Here is a 20,754-nt window from a genome sequence, read left to right as displayed (position 1 = left end):
ATGATCGTGGCTCAAGAGTTGGGAGTTCGCCTTGTAATCAGAAGGTTGCCGGTTCGAGCCCCGGCTTGGACAGTCTCGGTCGTTGTGTCCTTGGGCAAGACACTTCACCCGTTGCCTACTGGTGGTGGTCAGAGGGCCCGGTGGCGCCAGTGTCTGGCAGCCTCGCCTCTGTCAGTGCGCCCCAGGGTGGCTGTGGCTACAATGTAGCTGCCATCACCAGTGTGTGAATGTGTGGATGACTGGATATGTAAAGCGCTTTGGGGTCCTTAGGGACTAGTAAAGCGCTATACAAATACAGGCCATTTACCATTTTACCATAATTGTTATTACTGAATAAGTGTCATGAGATTCAGAGGACATAAAAATATTGAGCTGGACACTACAGCGAGCTGATGGAGTGAACGGAAACACGAGAGACGTCTTTGAGTTTCAGAAAAATATTTATTTCAAATCTGTTTCTGGGACATTCATACAAAAAGTGAGTTTTTCCCTTTTTACCCTCAGAGGTAGCAGCTCTGCACCACTAAACTCTCAGAACACGCTCGTCTAAAGCCGCGGCACGCCCTGAACGCCACATACAGCAGAAATCATGGCTCGGTCGTGTGTTTGTCCGACGTCAGGTTTCAGGGAAAACTCTGCGACGCTCAGCCTCGGGCCAGAAACACAGCAGAGATCAGATCTGGTGTCGTTCCAAGAAAAACAACTTTTTTATTTCCTGACAGACAAAAAGTCTCAGACAGGTCACTGCTTTCAGGTGTTTCCTGGTTTCTGGACAATTTGTCCTTCACATGAGGGGAAACCCCACAAACGTGGCACCGACGAGTCGAACGAAGCGGAAACCTCGAAAGAACGACGCTGCAGCTCGGGCATGATGTCCTTCCTGTGCACACGGCAGCGCTTCTGTGTTAAACGTCTCGATGAACCCGAGCTGCAGGCGCCCAGTGACTCCAGCCGACCTGCAACATTTTCCTCTGATGTGTCTGTCGCTGCTGATGACGAGGTCAGAGCAGGAAGTGAGGAAAGCTTCAGCAGCTCAGGCTGCGAGTGTCCACAGACGACACGCATCGCTAAGACAGTCAGGAAACACGGACCTGTGGGACGAGCCGGTCCCTGCAGCTCGCGTCTCTATGTGCAGATTAAGAGGGTTGTAAATAAACGTGCTCCCGTAGCTGCTGTGTATCCAGTTTGGCAGACGTCTCCCTCCTTTCTTAGAACAGATCTGAGACACTTGGACCTTCACAAAAACCCGAGCACTGATGTTTCTGTCCACGCGTGGGGACATGGCGTCCTGACATCTCCACAGCTGGACTCACAGCAGAGATCAGCCCAGACGTCATCACCATCTGCTCGGCGTCTCGCAGTGATGGAGACATGTCTCCGTCTAATGTTTGGCTCAGAAAGAATAGAAAGACGTGCTTTTGTCAACCTGCAGTGATCTGTGATGTCATCATCCTAACACGTGAAAGGTGTCAGCCTCTGGCTCCGCCCTGAACTCGATGAGTGAACAGCGCTGCAGAGCAGACGTGCGGTTTGTGTTTCCCTAAAGTGACCTCTGACCTGAGCCTGCGCGCGTCGGCGAGGATTTCACACTAAAGTCTGAAGTAAAGCTGAATGTGTGCGCTGCGTAACTCCGTCAGGTGGTTTCAGTCTGCAGAGAACGGAGACCCGCGTCTCCTGGAGGCTACAGCGCCGGTTTGATGAGACGGTGTTCTTGGATTTGATTGGCCGTTTGTCTGCATGCAAATCTGATGGACTCGCGCTGCCGTTGGGTCTGTGCTTTCAGCTCTGCTCAGCGCCGCTCCGGTCGGCCAATTAAAAGCCGCAGCTGCTCACGCTTCAGTTTGTTCTGGCAGCTTTTAAAGGCGAGCCGCAGCTTTTTGTGATTTCGGTTTGATTTAAATGAACGCAGGTGTTTCTCAGAACAGGACGGGACTGCAGGGCTTTGACTTGGAAATACTCAGAAGTGGGATTCCCGCTGGACTCAGCGGACGTTTTGCATTTAATGTTTTACAGGAACTTAAAAATGAACTGGCGGCAGAGCCTCGCAGGGCGCCGCCGTCACCACTGCAGCTGTAAGTGTGGATGCTGGTGCAGCTGGCACACCAACTCCTCCTCTGTGGGCTCCTGGATCTGCTCCCTGCAGAGACACGGGACCCACGGCAGGCAGTGAGCGTGGACTCAGGTTTGTCAAGCACTGAAATGCAATAAATAACAAATTCCCACCTGAATATGAGCTGAACCGAGGTTTCATATCTGATCCTCTCCACATCCATCACAGAGCAGCTGTGACTGCGGTCCCACTTGTAGATGAAGTTCTGTTAGGACAGAAAGACACACGTCAGAGCCTCAAAGCAAAAAACTGGAAAACCGCGAACAAACGTTTACAAGCGGCCTGTGCAGATCACAGCGGGACACGTGGCCTCAGGCATTTAGAAAGAATCAATCTGATCGTCACCAGGAAGAGAAGCTCGTTTAAAACGAGCTCCTGCAGGCGAAACAGGAACATTTAAACTGCTGCGGCCGTGTAACCTGAGCTGTCTGAAGAAACGAGGATGTCCAACATTTCTGAGCTTTCTTACAGAAGTGTCACAGTCGGGAACGCCGCCGATTCCTTCTCATATACGTCAATGTTGTTATTATCAGGATGTCCTAAAGACTCTTTCTGATTAAGAAGAACGCCGAGTGGCCCTGACACTTTCAGCTGGCTCTCTCTCACTTCCTGCCGCCGACCTTCGTATCTGACACCTGGTTCAGGGGGCGCCTGCATCGAGCGAGTCTCTCACCTCTAAGATGAGCGCCACGAACAAGTTGACCCACATGACCGACGAGATGAGCCACCAACACACGAAGTAGATCTTGGACCACCTGGGAAACAAATCATCATCATCATCATCCTGGCAGTAACCACCATAATTACGCCGCTGGGCTTAAACCGGTTTCTTACTCTGTGGTGTATCTGCTGTAGGCGTCGATGAAGGCCTGCCAGTTGTTGACGATCATGACGTCGTAGAGTAAAATGATGGCAGCCTGAGAGAAGGAGGACAGATGCTTCAGCACGTTTTAATCCCAGAGCCTCTAACTGAGCCGTGAGCAGGCTCACTGAAAGAAAACCGTTTTTATTTAAACACAACAAGTTCAGAGAAAACTAGAAATGCAGTCCCAGAATCCTCAGAGACATCCTCGTCAGATAGCAAATCCTCTGACCGAGGACAGAGACGCTGAACCTCAGGTTCAGGTGAGAGGCCGTCTGCACTCATCCAGGTGTGACTCACGCCAAAGTCGTCGAAGTTGTTGGGCCAATACTCGAGCTGCTCGTAGGTGCCGCACGCCACGCTGAAGTTGGAGGTGATGTTCTCCATGGAGGTGTTGGTCAGCACACTGACACGCAGAACGACACGAAACTGAACTTTACGATTTATTCATCAACACGTCCCAGTTTACGTGTCAGCGTGCTCAGACAGAGAAGACTTCTTACCTGGAGTCAGGAGGTTTAATGGCGCCCTCGAAGAGCCAGATCCCAAACACAGCAAACACGTAGTACACCACCTGCACGCAAACAGCACGTCAGCAGCTTTTAGATTCACAGCACATCAGCTGACCCGCCCACGCTGACATCACTCACCACCAGGATCCCCGCGAACGCTCGCAGGTTCTTCACCAGGTCCAACAGCGTGCTGGCAACCAGAGCCATGAGCTGCAGAACAGAGCAACGTGCAGACTGAGTGGGAGGAGTCACTGCGTTTGCTGTTTCCTTTGTGCAGGAAGTTCATGTTTTAAAGCTGCCGCGTGTGGAACGCAGGACGATTATTTGAAATCGCTAAAAACTGTTGTTGATTCTCAGACTGCTGGCGTTCACAGCGGACATGGACGCTTCTTTCACTCTTTAGAACCGTCCTCTCTGTCCAACATGTGGCGTCCTCACACCAGTGTCCACATGTTAGACAGAGAGGACAGTTGGTTTCATTTCATTTATTTATAAAGCACGTTTAATAACAGGGAGCTGACAAAGTGCTGCACAGAGTAACAGTTAAACAATGACATTGACAACGACGACAGGTAAGAAAATTAAAAGAAAAGTTTCGAAAGCCAGAGTAAAAAAATATGTTTTAAGATGCGATTTAAACAGAGTGACAGTCGGGCCTTTCTAACGTGGAGAGGTACAACCACAACCGCAAATGCCCGATCTCCTCTATGAACCAGCCTAGACTTATGTGAGGTAAGGAGCAGGCGATCGCTTGATCGAAGGGCTCTAGAGGGCGTGTAAAGCTGCAGCAGGTCAGACGAATAGTCCGGCCAACCAGCACTTTATACGTCAAAGATTTTGACTTTAACGGTAAAACGCACTGGAAGCCAATGAAGGGAAGCAAGCACGGCAGTGATATGTTGGCGTTTCTTCACACGAGTCAAAATGACACCAACTGTGTGCCATCTGAAATCTAGCCTGAGATCCTTCCCAGATGTGGCAACGCCCACTCGCATCCTGGGCCATGTGACCTCACTAAGTCACATGATAGGGTGTGGTTAGGTTTCACCTGAAACCCTGGCTGATTGTGACCTGCACCCGTTTTCACACCTTGGCTCGTGTGATTAGGTAGAGCAGGGGTGGGCAACTCCAGGCCTCGAGTGCCGGTGACCTGCAGGTTTTAGATGCGTCCTTGATCCAACACAGCTGATTCAGATGGCTAAATGACCTCAACACCTCCTCAACATAACTTGAAGTTCTCCAGGTGTGTTGACCCAGGGTGAGATCTAAAACCTGCAGGTCACCGGCACTCGAGGCCTGGAGTTGCCCACCCCTGAGGTAGAGGATCCACAGGGGGTCCACGGCCCTCTTGGCGACGCCCACAGGGCTTAAATCTGTGACTCTCCACCAATCGCTGCTCTTTGAAGTGAAGAAACGTATTTAAGAAAGTTAAAGAGGTCCGGACGCTTCTGTTTCCGAGCTCCTTGGACTGCGATGAGCTGGAGGACTGAGGAGCTGCACAGACTGGTTTTGTTCCAAATCGGCCTCCAATTCAAAATGAGCTCTGATCATTTTCTTAGTTTCTCTGTTTTCTGTGTTGCACTGTTAATAAAACCTGAGTTTATGGGAGCGTCCCAACGTTTTGCAGCTGGGACTGGATTTTTCTCACTTTTTGAAAAGCTGATGAAGCTCGATGGTGAAACAGGTGATGTAAGGATGTAAGAAGCAGCGAGACTCTTGCTGACGCTGACTCACACATAAACATGACCTGACTGTCACACATAAAAGCATTTATATATTTTTCTCCGACCTTCCAAGTGAAACTGTGAAAACAGTGTTTGGATATGATTCGTCAAACTCTGACAGACGACGTGTTTGAATCTGGGATCGTACCTTGATGTCCGGGATGATGCGCAGGAAGCGGAAAACAATCAGCAGGTTGACCAGACGGATCATCTCCCACAGCGACAGCACGCCGTGAGCGGAGGGCTCCCTGCGGTCAGAGGTCAGCATTTCTAAAACACGCGTGTCTTGATATGTTTGATAAGAGTGTTACACATGAAGAGAGCCGCTGGAGATGATTTTCACTCATTCGCTGGGACTTCCCCCACAGAAACACACAAAAGGCACAAAGCTGAATTAAACAGACATGAACTCACCACTGAGAATACGGAAGCCTGTAGGTGATAAAAATGGTGATCTGCAGGGCCTGAAAGGAAGCAGGGGACACAAATTACCCTCCCAGTGTGGTTCCTACAGCGTCGTTACTAATGAAATTGACCAATCAAATGACTGCGATGTCATAGATTTGGAGAATAGACGGCAAACTGCCAAATACTGTGTTTAAAAAAAGCTGGAAAACTTTAATCAGATGAGTTTACCAACAACAGGACGGTGAGGAAGCCGTCGAAGATGTTGTTCCTGTAGGACAGGTAGCCCTGCCAGCCGAACGCAAAGATCTTCACACACATTTCAAACAGGTAGTAGAGGATGAAGCACAGGTTGATGATCTGAGGGGAGATCAGGGAGAGTCACATCCGCTCATTGCTGAAGTTTGAATAACTCATCCTTTGGAGAGGAAGTCCAAACTCTGACCCTGTGATGAAAGTCCTGCAGTGTATCTGTAACTATACTAACTTAGCGTCCCTTAAAAATGCAGTTTTAGATTAATGCTAATAACAAGTCGACTTAAGCGATGGCAGCAAATGTCTGTCAGTGAGTTCACTGCAGTCACGCATCCAAAACAATCTGCAGTGAGACGAGATTTCAGGTCCTTGTGACAGTCTGACCTCTGCAGCTGAGCAGATACTTGCTAATCAATAACCTTCAAAATAAAATCCTAGAATTTCTGGAGCTCCGCCTTCATGGGCGGTCTGTTAGTACAGTGACCTCACAGCTGCCATATTATTGGTCACATGATGTCATTAACAACGCTTACATTAAGTCATTCACACAGTGAGTGCGACTGTTTCACCTCCAAGACGAAGTTGTCTCTCTCTGCTGTGGACTTCTCAGAGTTCAACACCAGGACAGTCTGAAACACACACACACAGAGTTGATGTTACAACAGGCTGACCCGCTCAGTGTGTGTGTGTGTGTGTGTTACTTACACATATACACACTACATTGGCCAGAGCCACAGCGTTTCCAAACAAAATGAGATAGTAGTGACTGAAGATCAGCTGGAGTTTCTGCAGGGTGGGAGAGCTGTACTGAGGCAGAGGAGGGTGCTGAAACACACACACACACACACACACACACACACACACACACACACACACACACACACACAGTCAGACACAGTCTCTGAGATGTAATGCTGAGCACGTCTGGGCCCCGCTTCTACCTCCTTGATGCAGTCTTTATCAAGTTCATCAAAGATCTTGGTGAATTGTTCTCGATCCATGAAGCCGACGTCTTCGTACTGCTGCGCCACCTGAAGAGGAAGAATACATGGAGACATGTTAAAGGCTTTCAGGAGGTCCAACTGAAGACAGGCTGAGAGGGTCTGCACGTGTGCAGAGGAGGGAGAGGGGATATATCGGCCCAACGATGACGAAGATGAAGCTGCTGGCAGGAGGAGGAGAGGAAGACCTCAGAGGAGGTTCGTGGATGTAGTGAAGGAGACATGCAGAGGGTCGGTGAGACAGAGGAGGAAGCTGGGACAGGAGGAGGTGGAGGTTCTTCTTCTCCTGCATAAAATAAGGAGCGGACTTCCTGTGAGTGTGTGTCTGCCTGTGAGTGTGTGTCTGCCTGTGAGTGTGTGTCTGCCTGTGTGTGTGTGTCTGCCTGTGAGTGTGTGTCTGCCTGTGAGTGTGTGTCTGCCTGTGAGTGTGTGTCTGCCTGTGTGTGTGTGTCTGCCTGTGAGTGTGTGTCTGCCTGTGTGTGTGTGTCTGCCTGTGTGTGTGTCTGCCTGTGTGTGTGTGTGTCTGCCTGTGAGTGTGTGTCTGCCTGTGTGTGTGCTCTGACCGTAGTGATGGCTGCTCTGTAGTATCTCTTCATCTTGACCCTGGACATCACCTCCAGCACAGCGTCGACACGAGCGCGCTCCCTAAAACAGAGACATGTGTGTGTGTGAGATTACTCCTCGTATTGAAGCGTTTCCTCTGAAGCGATGACAAAAGCTGCGCCGGCTTGTGCGAGTCTTACCCAGCAGCCCGTCGGGCTCCCTGGCAGGTGAGGACCTGGAAAGCTGCCCGGATCCCGAGTCGTCTCCTGAGGAATGACGTCTGGACCGACATCTGGACAAAAGCAGCAGCGGAAAGATTTTGTGAAGATCTCTGCTGCAGCTTAACGGCACAAAGCTCAGAGCGTGTTAGACAAACGTGGACGCTCGGTATCAAAAAGCAAACGTGCAGACTTCCCTGGATGTCTGAGAGCTTCTGTGGGATTTTTCTGCCACTCTTTGTTTCTGCAGGGCGATGAGGTGACTTACAGGCCTGAACGCTGCAGCTTTAAAGTCCACTGAGACGCCTCTAATCCTCCAGCAGGTGGCAGTACTGACTCACCTGTAAAAAGCGGCGTTTCAAGAGCCTCGTGTCGGGCTGCGAGGGGGATGGTCCTCCTGCTGGTTTCTGTGTGACGCTGGAGTCAGGCGTGTGACTCGCAGCGAGCGAGTCAGGATTACTTTGAAAACTCTGTGCTTCTTCACTCGCTGCACATTCACGTTTCCCACACGTGATTCTGCAGGATGTAAACTGCAAACATCTGTAAGGTCACCTTACAGATGTGGGGAATGGCACTCTGCAGCGTGCAGCAGGGCCTGCTGGTTACAATGCATTGTTCTGCATTAGAGTCAGCTGCTGACGTGCATGTGTTTCAGCAGGAGGACAGTTATGCGTCAGGAGTTTTTAAGTCTGGCTTGCTGATCAAGGTTTGAGCTTTGGTCTGCACAGGCGCGTATTCACAATAAAACAAATCCTGGTTTTGATGTGGGTCGGCGCTGCCGCTGCAGCAGAGCCTTCAGCTGGGACAAATCCAGAAGAACAAGTTCTACAACACAGAATTACTAAACTGGTCCGAGAGCTTTTAGGAGACGTCATTGTTGAGGCCCCGTGTTCAGCCTGCCCACCACCCGCCCGGTGGGGTGACAACAGAACTGCAAACCTGTCAGGCTGAGGAGTAAGTCAAATCTCCAGGTGTTGGAGGAAGTTTCACAGTTTAGATCAAACGTCCTGACGTGGTTGTGGGCGTGCAGCGGTCCACATGCAGACCTGTGAAGGCCGTTAAAGCCACACTCGACATGACGAATGAATAAACGATGGATCTGCGCAGCCCTTGATGCGATTCTCGCTTCCTGTGCGGTCGTCACTGAAACTGAGTTTGAACCACCGACCCAAACCTACCGAGTCCCGTTCGCTGCACAAACCAAAGAAGGAAAGAATGAGTGAACACGAAAGGAGGCAGTGGAAGAAAACACGAGTGAAGTGTGAAACGAGCGGAGGTCTGGTGTCGGGGCACACGCCAATACAAACGAGACCTTTCTGTGAATAAAAAGCAAAATCCAAGAGCACGAATCAGCAGATTAAAAAGTGCTTGACAAACCGTAGTGAGACTGTGCTGTGCATTGTGGGAAACGTAGGCGTCAGCAGCCTGAGGTCGTGGGATCGTCCGCGTCTCACGCCAGCCGCCTCTCGTAACGAGAGCATTACCTCACAGGATGAAGTGGCCCTCAGCCCATTCCCCGTGACTACTTCCCACACTCCGGGCTTGTTTTTCCCCGTTTCCAACACAAAACCTACATCACAGCTCGTGGACACGCCCACTTTTCCAGCTGGGCGCAGCCGCCGCGTCTTGAGTCAAAATAAATCCCTGAAGCAAAGACTGGAAGAGCTCAGTCATGTGTGAGTGACTCACCAGCAAATATCCCCTGAACTGGTTGTAGATGATGGCTGTCAGTAGGTTCATCAGACAGTAGGTTCCTGCGGGACGACAAACGTTCCTGTGAGCCTGACTGTCAAACACCTCAACGCTGGGGTCATAACTAACGGCTGCTTACCGATGACGCTGAAGGCCACGAAGAAGATGGCGTAGCATCTGTTTAGGGAGTAGGCGGGGATCATCACTGTGACACAACAAAAAAAGACGATGGCATTAACATTAAACTGTCTGTGGCCATGGCGTGACCGTGGCGTGACCGTGGCGTGACCGTGGCGCGACCGATCGTGTACCATCGGGGTTGTTGGCTGTGGTGAGCAGCACCAGCAGAGACGTCAGGGAGCTCGGCAGGTTTCTGAAGTGTAGCTCCCACTCGCCGTTCTTCTTCGGGTCCTGAGCACAAACACAGACAAGGAGCGATGAGCCGACACCAAACCTGCAGTTCCTCTAACGTCCAGCAGAGGCAGCAGGGAGTCAGGCCCCATAGACTCCCATGTTAAAACTTCACAGCAGAAATACACACGTTTACAGCCTGATACACAAACTGTTTGTCTCTGTGGATGTGTCTGCACGGGGGGAGGACGTTTCTGTAACTCAACTCTTTAAACTGATTTTGCATTATTAGGGGCGTGGCCTCTCTGACTGGCAGGTGGATGGTGACACAGGCGGCTGAAGCTGCTAGCTTCACCTGAGCTGGACCTCTGCATCGTGTTTGTGCTGTTGGAGCCTTTTGGAGCATTTTAATGACATCATGTGACCAATAACATGGCTGCTGTGAGGTCACTGTACTAACAGACCATTAAAGAAGGCGGAGCTCCAGTTTTCGGATATGAAATCCTGAGCACATGTGGTTAGCATTATGGCTGCTGTGAGGTTAGTGTCATATTTTATTTAAACTACTTTGTGTGTCCACACACACACACACACACACACACACACACGTCTGTACAAAGCCAGTGTGTTCAGTTTAACAGGGCGTGTTCATGAACACCTGAACTCACCTCATTTTTAGCAAACAGCAGCATGCCGATCATAGTGAAGAGGCAGAGGTGGAGAGCCAGCAGCAGGATGACACTGCAGAGACATCACACACACACACACACACACACACACACACACACACACACACACACACACACACGATGTTTAACCTTTAACCCACAGCTGCTCCTAAACTCTGATTAAAGCTCATCATCATCATCGTCCAGCTGACACCAAACGTCATACTGGGAGATGCTCTGACTCTTAAAGAGTGAATCAGCCTCGATTCAAACGTCGTCTCGGTCACTGACCTGTGGTCACAGTGTCGTCCTTTTAAATATTTCCTCATAATAAACTGAGTATTAATCATGTGAAGATTATTCATCCTATTTTCAGGATTATAACAGACGTAGTCTGAGACTGAGGATTCCCTGTGTGCCCACTGAGCAGCATCATCAGTGGGCAGCTCAGCTGTGTGGGCCAATCATACGGCACCAAATCTGTTCAAAGGAGGAAGATGGAGGCAAAAATCCTGAAGCAGTTTTATGGTTTTCAAGAATAAAGCTGTAACAGTTTAAAAAGCCAAACGCGAGCAATCATTTATCAGTTCTAGAGTCGCTGCTTTGCTCGATGAGCAGCCTGCGGCCACCGGCTGAGGAAGCAGCGACAGAAGTGAGAGTGCGCTGATGTCTGTGGCGGTGTTTTTATTCAACGAGTCAGAAGTGAAATTAGAAATAACAAACCAAGTGAGAGTTTCATTCTAGTTTCAGCACAGATCACAGAAAATACCGACCAGCGTGCCGCTCTGTGCCGGCTGACCTCACCACACAGGAGGAGCTGTGGCGGTCTGACCGAGAGCTCGCACAGGTGAAGCAGGTGAGGTTCACTCCTGACAGTCAGCTAACACCCAGCAACAAACCCTCTTTGAATCTTTCATTTATTCTGCGATGGTCAGAGGAGACTGAGATCTGCTCACACTCTCTCCATCTCACCGCTGGCGTTTGGATTTAACGCGACGACACAAACGATGTGGGTGAGCTGTGCTTCCTGAACAGCAGAGCACGTCCCAACAGGCTGACGGGTTTGGGATACCTGGCGATCTCCGGCAGCGTCCTCTTGATGCACTTCAGCGTCTTCTTCATGAGCGAGGAGTTCTGCAGGAGGAAGAACGGCCGCAGGAGCCGCCGCACCCTCAGTTTCTGAAGAAGGAAGGAACATCAACCCGGGATTTTATTTTGACAGGTTTACGTCCCCTGACCTTTGACCTTTCTGTATAGCAGAAAAATCAAACCTGGACTGATCCTCACCTCATCACACACCATGCTGACGGACAGCACCCAGTCCATGACAGAGATCAAAATGACCACAGTGTAGCCAATCAGCCATTTGCTCTTCCCGAACTCCTCCCAGCCAATCAAATAGCTCTGCGGGAAAAAAACACATCCAGAACCGGCTCGATGGGAACGTTTACTCTGATTTAATGGGTTTTCCCGGGTTTTCCCCGCTCACCTTAACAGCGACGTCTACAGAGAGGATGATGAGGCAGATCATCTCGATGCTCTCGGTGAGGCCGCAGGGAGGCTGCCAGGCTGGAGAGCGATGCCGGGGGTCCGAGGAGATGGAGAAGGAGGACGGGCGCTCCGCGAAGGCCAGCAGCAGCACCGCCGCAATGGTCAGACCCAAACCCCTGAAGGCGGAGAGAGAGGAGGGCTCTTTAAACTCGTACCACAGAAACACCGCGAGCGCTCTCAGGGCGACCTTTAAACATCATCTGCAGATTTTCATCAGTGCAGCTTTAAAGCACAAACACGGATCCTCAGCTCTTCCTACCCTGCACCCTCAGGCATGATCAGCATGCTTTAAAATCCTCAGCCTGTCGCACTACAGGCAACAAGTTCTTCATTTGTGGCTGAGAGAAGCAGAAACATGACTTTTAATAAAAAGCTTGTTGGCTGCTAACCAATCAGCAGCAGCTGTTCTCAGGTTCCCACACGGCCTCATTCACTTGGAGATTTACTCATTTTTCCCTTTTTTGGATTAACTTTCTATTTTAACATTTGGTAAGGAGACCACAGGTGAACACTTCTGTTGTGTAGCAGCTTCGCCTGTAAACATGAACCCCCCTCCCCCCGCTGGGGTCACTGTGACTCTTTAAAGCGTCTCACAGAAAATTGATCTGAGGTCTCGACGCTCTCGCTCACAGCTCAGAATAGGACCCAGCTATTTTTAAAGCAGCGTCCACGGAAAGAGCCACGGCACTCAGAGCCAACGGGACATGTCTGTGACACTGTGGGACACCGTGGGACACTGTGTGACATGTCTGTGACACCGTGGGACATGTCTGTGACAGCGTGGGACATTGTGGAACACCATGGGACATTGTGGAACACCGTGGGACATTGTGGAACACCGTGGGACATGTCTGTGACAGCGTGGGACATGTCTGTGACACTGTGGGACACCGTGGGACACTGTGGAACACCGTGGGACACGTCTGTGACAGCGTGGGACACATCTGTGACACTGTGGGACATGTCTGTGACACTGTGGGACATGTCTGTGACACCGTCGGACATGTCTGTGACAGCGTGGGACATGTCTGTGACACTGTGGGACATGTCTGTGACACTGTGGGACACGTGGGACATGTCTGTGACAGCGTGGGACATGTCTGTGACACTGTGGGACACGTGGGACATGTCTGTGACAGCGTGGGACATGTCTGTGACAGCGTGGGACATGTCTGTGACAGCGTGGGACATGTCTGTGACAGCGTGGGACCCCGTGGGACCCTGTGGGACACTGTGGGACATGTCTGTGATAGTGTGGGACATGTCTGTGACACTGTGGGACACGTGGGACATGTCTGTGACAGCGTGGGACACGACTGTGACAGCGTGGGACATGTGGGACATGTCTGTGACAGCGTGGGACATGTCTGTGACACTATGGGACACGTCTGTGACACTGTGGGACACCGTGGGACCCTGTGGGACACTGTGGGACATGTCTGTGACAGTGTGGGACACCGTGGGACATGTCTGTGACAGCGTGGGACATGTCTGTGACACTGTGGGACACGTGGGACATGTCTGTGACAGCGTGGGACACGACTGTGACAGCGTGGGACATGTCTGTGACACTGTGGGACACCGTGGGACCCTGTGGGACACTGTGGGACATGTCTGTGATAGTGTGGGACATGTCTGTGACACTGTGGGACACGTGGGACATGTCTGTGACAGCGTGGGACACGTCTGTGACACTATGGGACACGTCTGTGACACTGTGGGACACCGTGGGACCCTGTGGGACACTGTGGGACATGTCTGTGACAGTGTGGGACACCGTGGGACATGTCTGTGACAGCGTGGGACATGTCTGTGACAGCGTGGGACATGTCTGTGACACTGTGGGACACCGTGGGACACCGTAAATAAGGAGCAGGTTTTACTGTAGGCAGAACTGCAGCTGGTTATAAGGCACAAAAAGGAACTCTGTTATTTCTGTTAATAATTGTTAAAGTCATTTTAATGCAGACAGAGCAGAACATGTTTTTTCATTCAGCCTCTCTTTGTTTTGTCTCGGCGCCAAAGTTACTGAGTGCAGAAAAACAGGAAGTGAAGAGAAGCTGATGCAGCATCTAAGTCGACTGTTTCGTGTCAGAGATATTTTAGTTTTCACACATGTAGAGACTTTGTTCAAAAACACACCGATCACACATTCTGAGCACCGACAGGTGAAGAGATCAACCTCCCACCTGTTGGTGGGCGGGGTCTATCAGGCAGCAGGTGGACATCTTGTCCTCAAAGTTGATGTTAGAGGAAGAAAAACGTGCGATTGTTATGCTTTGAGCCAGTTTGACAGTTTGGGTCAGAGCATCTGCAAACCTGCAGCTCTGTGTTCCCGGCCTGCGGGGGGCGGGATCTGTCAGAGTGATCCAGGGAAGGAACGGGATGTGCTGGACACACAGTCCGATCCACCGAGGCCCCCCTCACAGCTTACAGGACTGACAGGACCTGCTGCAGATACCACAGCACGCCTGCAGGGGTCGAGCGGAGGCCACGCCTCACAGGTCAGAGGGACGGACGCAGTATTAGGCAGGTGGTCATAATGTTACGTCTGCTTGGTGTAAATTCTTGTTTTTGAATGAGTGACCCAGGCCTGGTGAACCTGCTGTGAAATATCATCTATATAAATAGATATCAGAGGATAATTGAGCACTACGACTGTTCTCCTTCTCTTAATTTGGGCTTCTTGTAGCCAACACGTAAGATCACGTGTACATGTTCAGTTTCGTGCAGTCACGGCGATGCAGCAGAAGCAGTGCAGGACTCGTGTGTTCGGTGAACTCTGCACCGTCTCAAAGTGCCTTAAACCAGCGGTCCCCAACCCCCGGGCCTCGGACAGCGAGAGTTGAGGCTCAGGTGTGAAATTTATGTTTTTCAAGGTTTTTATCGTTAACTCGGTTTCCCGGGATCTTTGCAGTCGTGCGTCTTATTTTGAAAGAAATATTTATGCGTTACCATAGTGACCAGAGAGCATTAAGGGGCAGAGAGGAGGATGTTACTCTCAACGTTGTTGGTGCACTTCAGGAGGACGCTGCTGATAAAGTTACACAATTACACAGTGAATTCGCGTTTATTATTATTATATATATTTATGTCTCGGTCGGGTCGTTTATTTTGTTGCATTTATCCGCCACATCTTAAAGGCCGTGAAAATATTATCTGACATTAAACTGGTCCGTGGCGCCTTTAATCTCTGCATCATTGTGATGCTCAGTTTGAACTTCAGCAGGTCGTCTTCACCGTGTCGAACACGCCTAAATGCACTGAGTTGGTGCCACGTGATTGGCTGATTAGATCACTGCGTTAACGAGTAGTTGAACAGGTGTTTCCAGTGAGTGTCTCAGCTTACCTGAATAAGAAAAGTTCAGTTTGCATTTGCTGTGTGGAAATAACTGAAATGGTAAATTTCTGGAGCTCCACGACTGCATGCAGCAGGGACAGAGGTCAGAGGTGAAGGGTCAGAATTTCCATATGTAAATATTTTGCGGTTGCTCTGAACTCCAGCAGAGTTTGAGCTACTTACCACTGGATTATCCCAGAGTAGTACCATCGATACAGGCGGAGGGAGCCTGCATCCACTCGGTGGTTGATGGAGCGGTACTGTAATCAGGAAGAATACTTCAGTACAAATAATAATCTACAGGTGTTTTATTTTGTCTACAAGTGTGGGGACAATGTTTTCCTGCAGGGTTGCTTTCCAGAAGCTCCCACAGTGCAGGAATCATGGAGGAGGACAGAGTGGAGGATTTGACAAAGTTCTGTTCTCTCACCTTTATGGCGTCCTCGATGAACACAACAGCCTGTTGGATGTAGAGTTCCTCGTCACCTGTGGATGGTGAGAAAAGAGTGAAATACAACGACCTGAAGAGTAGAAAGGAGAAAGTTTGGGGCCCGGCCGGGCTGAGGGGGGGCAGCTGAACCACAACAGGAAGCACAGGAGCTCCGTATTTAATACCAGAGTGAAAACGTGCACCTTTAACCAACACACATGGTGCCAACGCAAACCAACAGGTGTCAGTAAGGCCTGTGTGTCCTTCTTTTATATACAGTCTATGTGTAATACAACACAGAGAAACTTTTACTTCCTGTGGACAAAAATCAACATCGTCAGAAACAAAGGGTCCAGCCCTGTGAGAGCTTCAGTCAGACGTGGTTCAGGTTTGCATGGAGCTTCTGGCCTGATCTGATGAATGTGTCACTCTGGACTCAAACCTGTGACACGTTTCACTCACGTGTGTGCTGAACGTGCAGGTTTGGACAGAAGCTCAGAAGCAATGTGGAGACGACAGTTTAGCAGCTGTCAGGTGATCAAGTTTAACCACTCTGACCTTTCCATCCAGCACTTACACAGACATGATGACTCACACACACACACACACACACACACACACACTCACACTCACACACACACACACACACACACACACACACCGAGTGCTGCTGATCGATGCATCACAGCAGAATGTGTCACTGGGGGTGGTTGTGGTGGGTGTCACTGACAGGACAACACTTTAAACGGTTGCTCTCTCTCTCACACACACACACACACACACACACACAGACATACACACACTCTCTCACACACAAACACACACAGACACACACACACACGCACACACACACACACACAGCAGCAGGGTGTAAAAAAAAAAAAACTCCACTGAAGTCATTTCAGTTTCGAGTTTCTGTGAAATTTAGTTTTTGATTTGAAGTAATTTGAACATGAAAATATAAATTTGAGTCTAGAAAAAGAAAAGAAAAGAATATTTTGAACATTTGAGGTGAAATAAAAATAAAAACAGGAAGTGTCTGCAGGTTTGGTGGTGGTTTCAGAAAAACCATCCTGAGGAGGATTTTATTGAGTTTAAAGAGGCTGAGACTGAGTCAGGCGTGTTTCCTCTGAAACGTCCTCCACGTCACACTGACGGAGAACTCCACCCTCTGGAAAAGGAAGACCGACTGCTTTGCTGTCAAATCTGCGTTTAAATGTAAAGTCTGATGCTTCCTCCATCAGTGAATCCACTGAGTCATTTAGCCTCTTCTTCTTTGGTGTTTTTGCGTTTTCCTTGAACACGTCGCAGTTCAGAGTCACTCACTGACGACCTGTTTCCCTCCAGCACTCACACAGTCACCAAACACTGACTAACCAGCAAGGCAGAGAAACCAAAGGATTGCTTATTGTGAGAAAAGACAAAGTAGTTAATAACTGGTGAAAACTTATGCTGCCTAATTATTACAATAACTAAAGATCTGTGTAAATACGTCATTAGTTTCTCTGGTACATCTGATACATGTGACCTCGCACACAGACACGTCCAGCTGCACCTCAGAAACAGGCTGGTCGTTCAGACACGATCAGCAGTATTCACTTAACCACAGACGGGAACACAGGACAGACTTTGAGCCTTTCAACCAGGGGTGCCCGACTCATACAGCACAATCTGACCTCAAGAACCAATAAAACCCTGCAGTGCTGTGCAAAAGTCTTGAGCCACCTCTCACTTCTTGCTTATAAGGAGCCGGACGGTCCTGTAAGCAGCTCTGCAGATTTCTGAAAGTCGTTCTTTGGACACTGGCTGCTTCTTCACTCATCCTCATCCTCAGTCCTTGTACTTGACCATTTTCAAGGGGATGTTTTTATTCACTTGTTAAGTCACTAAACACTGAAAACTTTAAGAAAACTGCACCGTGGAGGACAGAAGAAGAAGTGTGGGGCCTAATAAAATCTATCTACAGTGTCCGAGAGGCATGTGCTTAAGAAACACAGGAGCTGAGAGCTGATCGTCTGCTGCTCACTGAAGCCTCGCCAGGACTGTCTCGGTGGACGGGCGGCTATCAGGAAACCATTCTTAATGAAGGGAAACGGGAGGAAAGGCTGAGGAATGAAAATGACACAAGGACTGGAGTGAAGCTCACAGGACCAGGTCTGATCCACATTCAGACCTCAGCGTTACTGACTCGGTGCTGGAAACATCCAAAGGAGAGCTGCGAGCGTCCTTCAGCCTGGAGATCCTCACAGAGACGAGCTGCAGGATGAAGCTGCTCTCACCAAATATGCCCTTTTTAGAAACATTCAAACTCTGTTTCTGTCTTATATGTTTGTCTGCACGTTTCAATCAATTGTGCACCTTTTAAAAAGAGCCGTGGCTCAGGACTTTTGCACAGCAGTGTACTTTAAAAAGTACTTTCACACGTTCCAGGTGTTGCTCATCATCTGGAACAACAGCATTTCAATCTTTGAGCTTTCCTTTCTCGTCAGTAACGCTGCGAATCAAAACGCCGGGAATAAGATTGGACTAAAATAATAAAGAAACGTCATCTGTGTGAGGAAGCTCTGACTCTGCAGCTGTGGGCGTGTTTAACCTGAGCCTAAAAAACTACCTGCCTGCGCTCACCTGAGTAAATCAGCTGATCCGGTACTCACAACATGACAACTTTTCCCAGCTCACTGCCACACCTGAAAACGTAAAAGCCGCTCACCTGGCTCCCTGTCCACACTGCTCGAGTCCCCGTACACCGAGTCCGACATCCTCCTGCCGCCCGGGGCCCCTCCGCGCTCCGAGCCGGTCCTGGAGCCATATTCCCCGGAGGCTCCGTCCAGGCTGCCGGACAGCAGGCTGTCCGTCTCCATCCGGCTCAGATCAGAGTGTCGGAGTCCGTCCAAACTCCAGAACAACAACAAGAAGGCGCTCAAACAGAAAGCAGCGCAGCGTGCGGGAGGAAGTCCTCCTCCTCCTCCTGCGCCAGTCAAGCTCCACCCACAGCACAGAGTCACGTGCTCAGAGCTGCCGGAGCAGGAAGCCAGCAACGAAAGTCAGGTTCGCTTTACCGCGTGGAGGTCATTAATCCACACAGATGAACTCACCTGGAGAAAAAGGGCGCGAGCGTCACAGTTACGTCACACGGAGACACGAAAACACTGTAAATAGTGATGGCGACAACAGGGAAAACTGGCGTTTCTGTTAAATGTGGGTCAAATCAAACGGATGAACTGGTTGGAGTCTGCACCTCTGAGATTATTAATCTGATCCAGCTACATCAGCCACACCAGGGGTGTCAAAAATAAGGCCCAGGGGCCAAAATCAGCTCGAGTCCAGCCCGGCCCACGGACAGCTTCAGGAAATATGAAGGAGGGCCAAAAAGTTTGGACCTTTAAATGTATTTTAAAAGGTTATTAAGCTTTTCTTGCTGCCACAGACTCACTATGAGCATTACTAGTGAAGTAATACATAAACAGTTAATTCCACACAAAAGGACATTTTCTGTTTTCTACCATCGCAGCTCTGACCACACGTTTGTTGGATTTCTTATTTCGTCCCAAAGAGTCGTGCTGTCAGATTTCTTCATCGTGTATCTGAGACGTGTTCGGACATCTCGGGGATTAAACGTGTGTTTAAACGTCGGTACCAGAGCATGCTGTATGTGGCCCAACGTGTAAAATCAGTTTGACATCTTTGGCCTAACACAGAATCCTGATATCAGTAATCTTTACTTTGTATTCATCATATTTATTTTGCCCTACTGAGATGAAAAACAAGATTATTTTTAGACAACCTAAGTGCATGAAAGAAACCTGTCACATTATTTATTTTCCCCCAAAGGTGATTAACTGATTTCATCATCGGCTCCTTGTAGTGGGCCTCGGCTCTCTTTCACTGCTCTGGGTAGAAATCTTTAGATTTAATCTCCGTGCAAAGTTTACACACAGATTTTTAATCACCATTACATCATCATCAGATAACGCCTCTGATGGTAGAAGAGTCACGTGACCCACACAAAGAAGCCAAGAACAGATTTAACAGGAAGTTGATAACTTCTTACGCTGGGCTCTTAGGCTTGGATGTTCCAGTGCAGACCGAGGAAGCCTGGCCTTGTTCAGCTTCATCTGCAGTACACCCCTCAGTAGTTTCAAGGCTTCTTTAACACAGTGTGATATTCATTTAGTAAATTATGGACACATTGAGATACATTTTTAGGACACGGCCATGTTGTGTCTGCAGTGTTGGGAAGGTTACTTTTAAAACGTATTCCATTACAGATTACAGATTACATGCCCCAAAATGTATTCTGTAACATATTCCGTTACGTTACTCAATGAGAGTAACGTATTCTTAATACTTTGGATTACTTAATATATTATCATGCTTTTTACAACAACGTGAATGTACTATTGCTGTGTGATTTATTACTGTTACTGAAGGTCCGCGACTCCGAACTGTAGTAAAGGGACCTCTGACTAATACGGCGGGGTCCCTGTCGGCTCGTAGCCGAAAAATAGCTTTACTTTGTTGTGTGGGTCAACTTTTCTTGCGAGAGACAGAGAGAGGCGTTGAAAGGCTGCTCCAACGGAACTTATTGTTTTCGGAGGAAAACAGGAACATGGTGTACAGTCGAGTCTTAATAGCTTACTTACAACTGGGCTCGTCAGGCACTCTTCTTGGCTGCAGTGGTTATTATTATATTTACATGCTTCCAGCTCCCGTTTTTCCTCGATGACAACTCGTACCTTTCCACTCCCCTTTTTCTCCCTCCTCGCTCACAGACACATAACGTGTATGGCAGTCCATTCTCCCTGCAGCACGGACTACACTGCCCATGATGCTACATTCTTTAGAGCTATGCTTGTAGCATTCTGCCTGTTAGCTTAGCACAACAACAACAACAACGAAAAGGCGCTCTCTCACCCAGGAAACACGCAGTCGCAGAGAGAGAGAGAGAGCGTCGCCCTGTAACCATGGCAACCGTAGCGCTGCCGCCTGGAACAACAGAACGTAGCTGTCAAACAAAACCCAAACAGTCCTGACCCGCGACAATATGAAACAGGAAAGTACCGCAGTGTAATCCATTTATTTCAACAAAGTA

At 49.3% G+C, this 20,754-nt stretch overlaps 1 protein-coding gene across 1 annotated transcript; it reads right to left on the bottom strand.

Annotated features, from left to right (window-relative positions):
* Positions 1-421: 421 nt before the first annotated feature.
* tpcn2 (two pore segment channel 2) lies at positions 422-19,378 on the bottom strand. Its single transcript, XM_026177225.2, has 25 exons — positions 18,373-19,378; positions 15,663-15,718; positions 15,416-15,492; positions 11,831-12,008; positions 11,629-11,745; positions 11,414-11,520; positions 10,342-10,414; positions 9,634-9,733; positions 9,462-9,527; positions 9,320-9,384; positions 7,613-7,704; positions 7,433-7,514; positions 6,810-6,899; positions 6,574-6,693; positions 6,438-6,497; positions 5,845-5,973; positions 5,623-5,672; positions 5,357-5,456; positions 3,623-3,694; positions 3,476-3,546; positions 3,273-3,378; positions 2,945-3,027; positions 2,784-2,865; positions 2,224-2,315; positions 422-2,137 (listed from the first exon to the last, which is right to left on the bottom strand). The coding sequence occupies exons 1-25, from the start codon at positions 18,521-18,523 to the stop codon at positions 2,059-2,061; spliced, it is 2,298 nt and encodes a 765-aa protein (XP_026033010.1). The 5' UTR covers positions 18,524-19,378; the 3' UTR covers positions 422-2,058.
* Between the last annotated feature and the right edge of the window lie 1,376 nt (positions 19,379-20,754).

This window comes from Astatotilapia calliptera, chromosome 1 (assembly GCF_964374335.1).
Source record: "Astatotilapia calliptera chromosome 1, fAstCal68.1, whole genome shotgun sequence".
In the NCBI taxonomy this organism is placed as follows: domain Eukaryota; kingdom Metazoa; phylum Chordata; class Actinopteri; order Cichliformes; family Cichlidae; genus Astatotilapia; species Astatotilapia calliptera.
The sequence above is the reverse complement of the archived record's forward strand: the minus strand, read 5'-3'. Positions and strand labels throughout refer to the sequence as shown.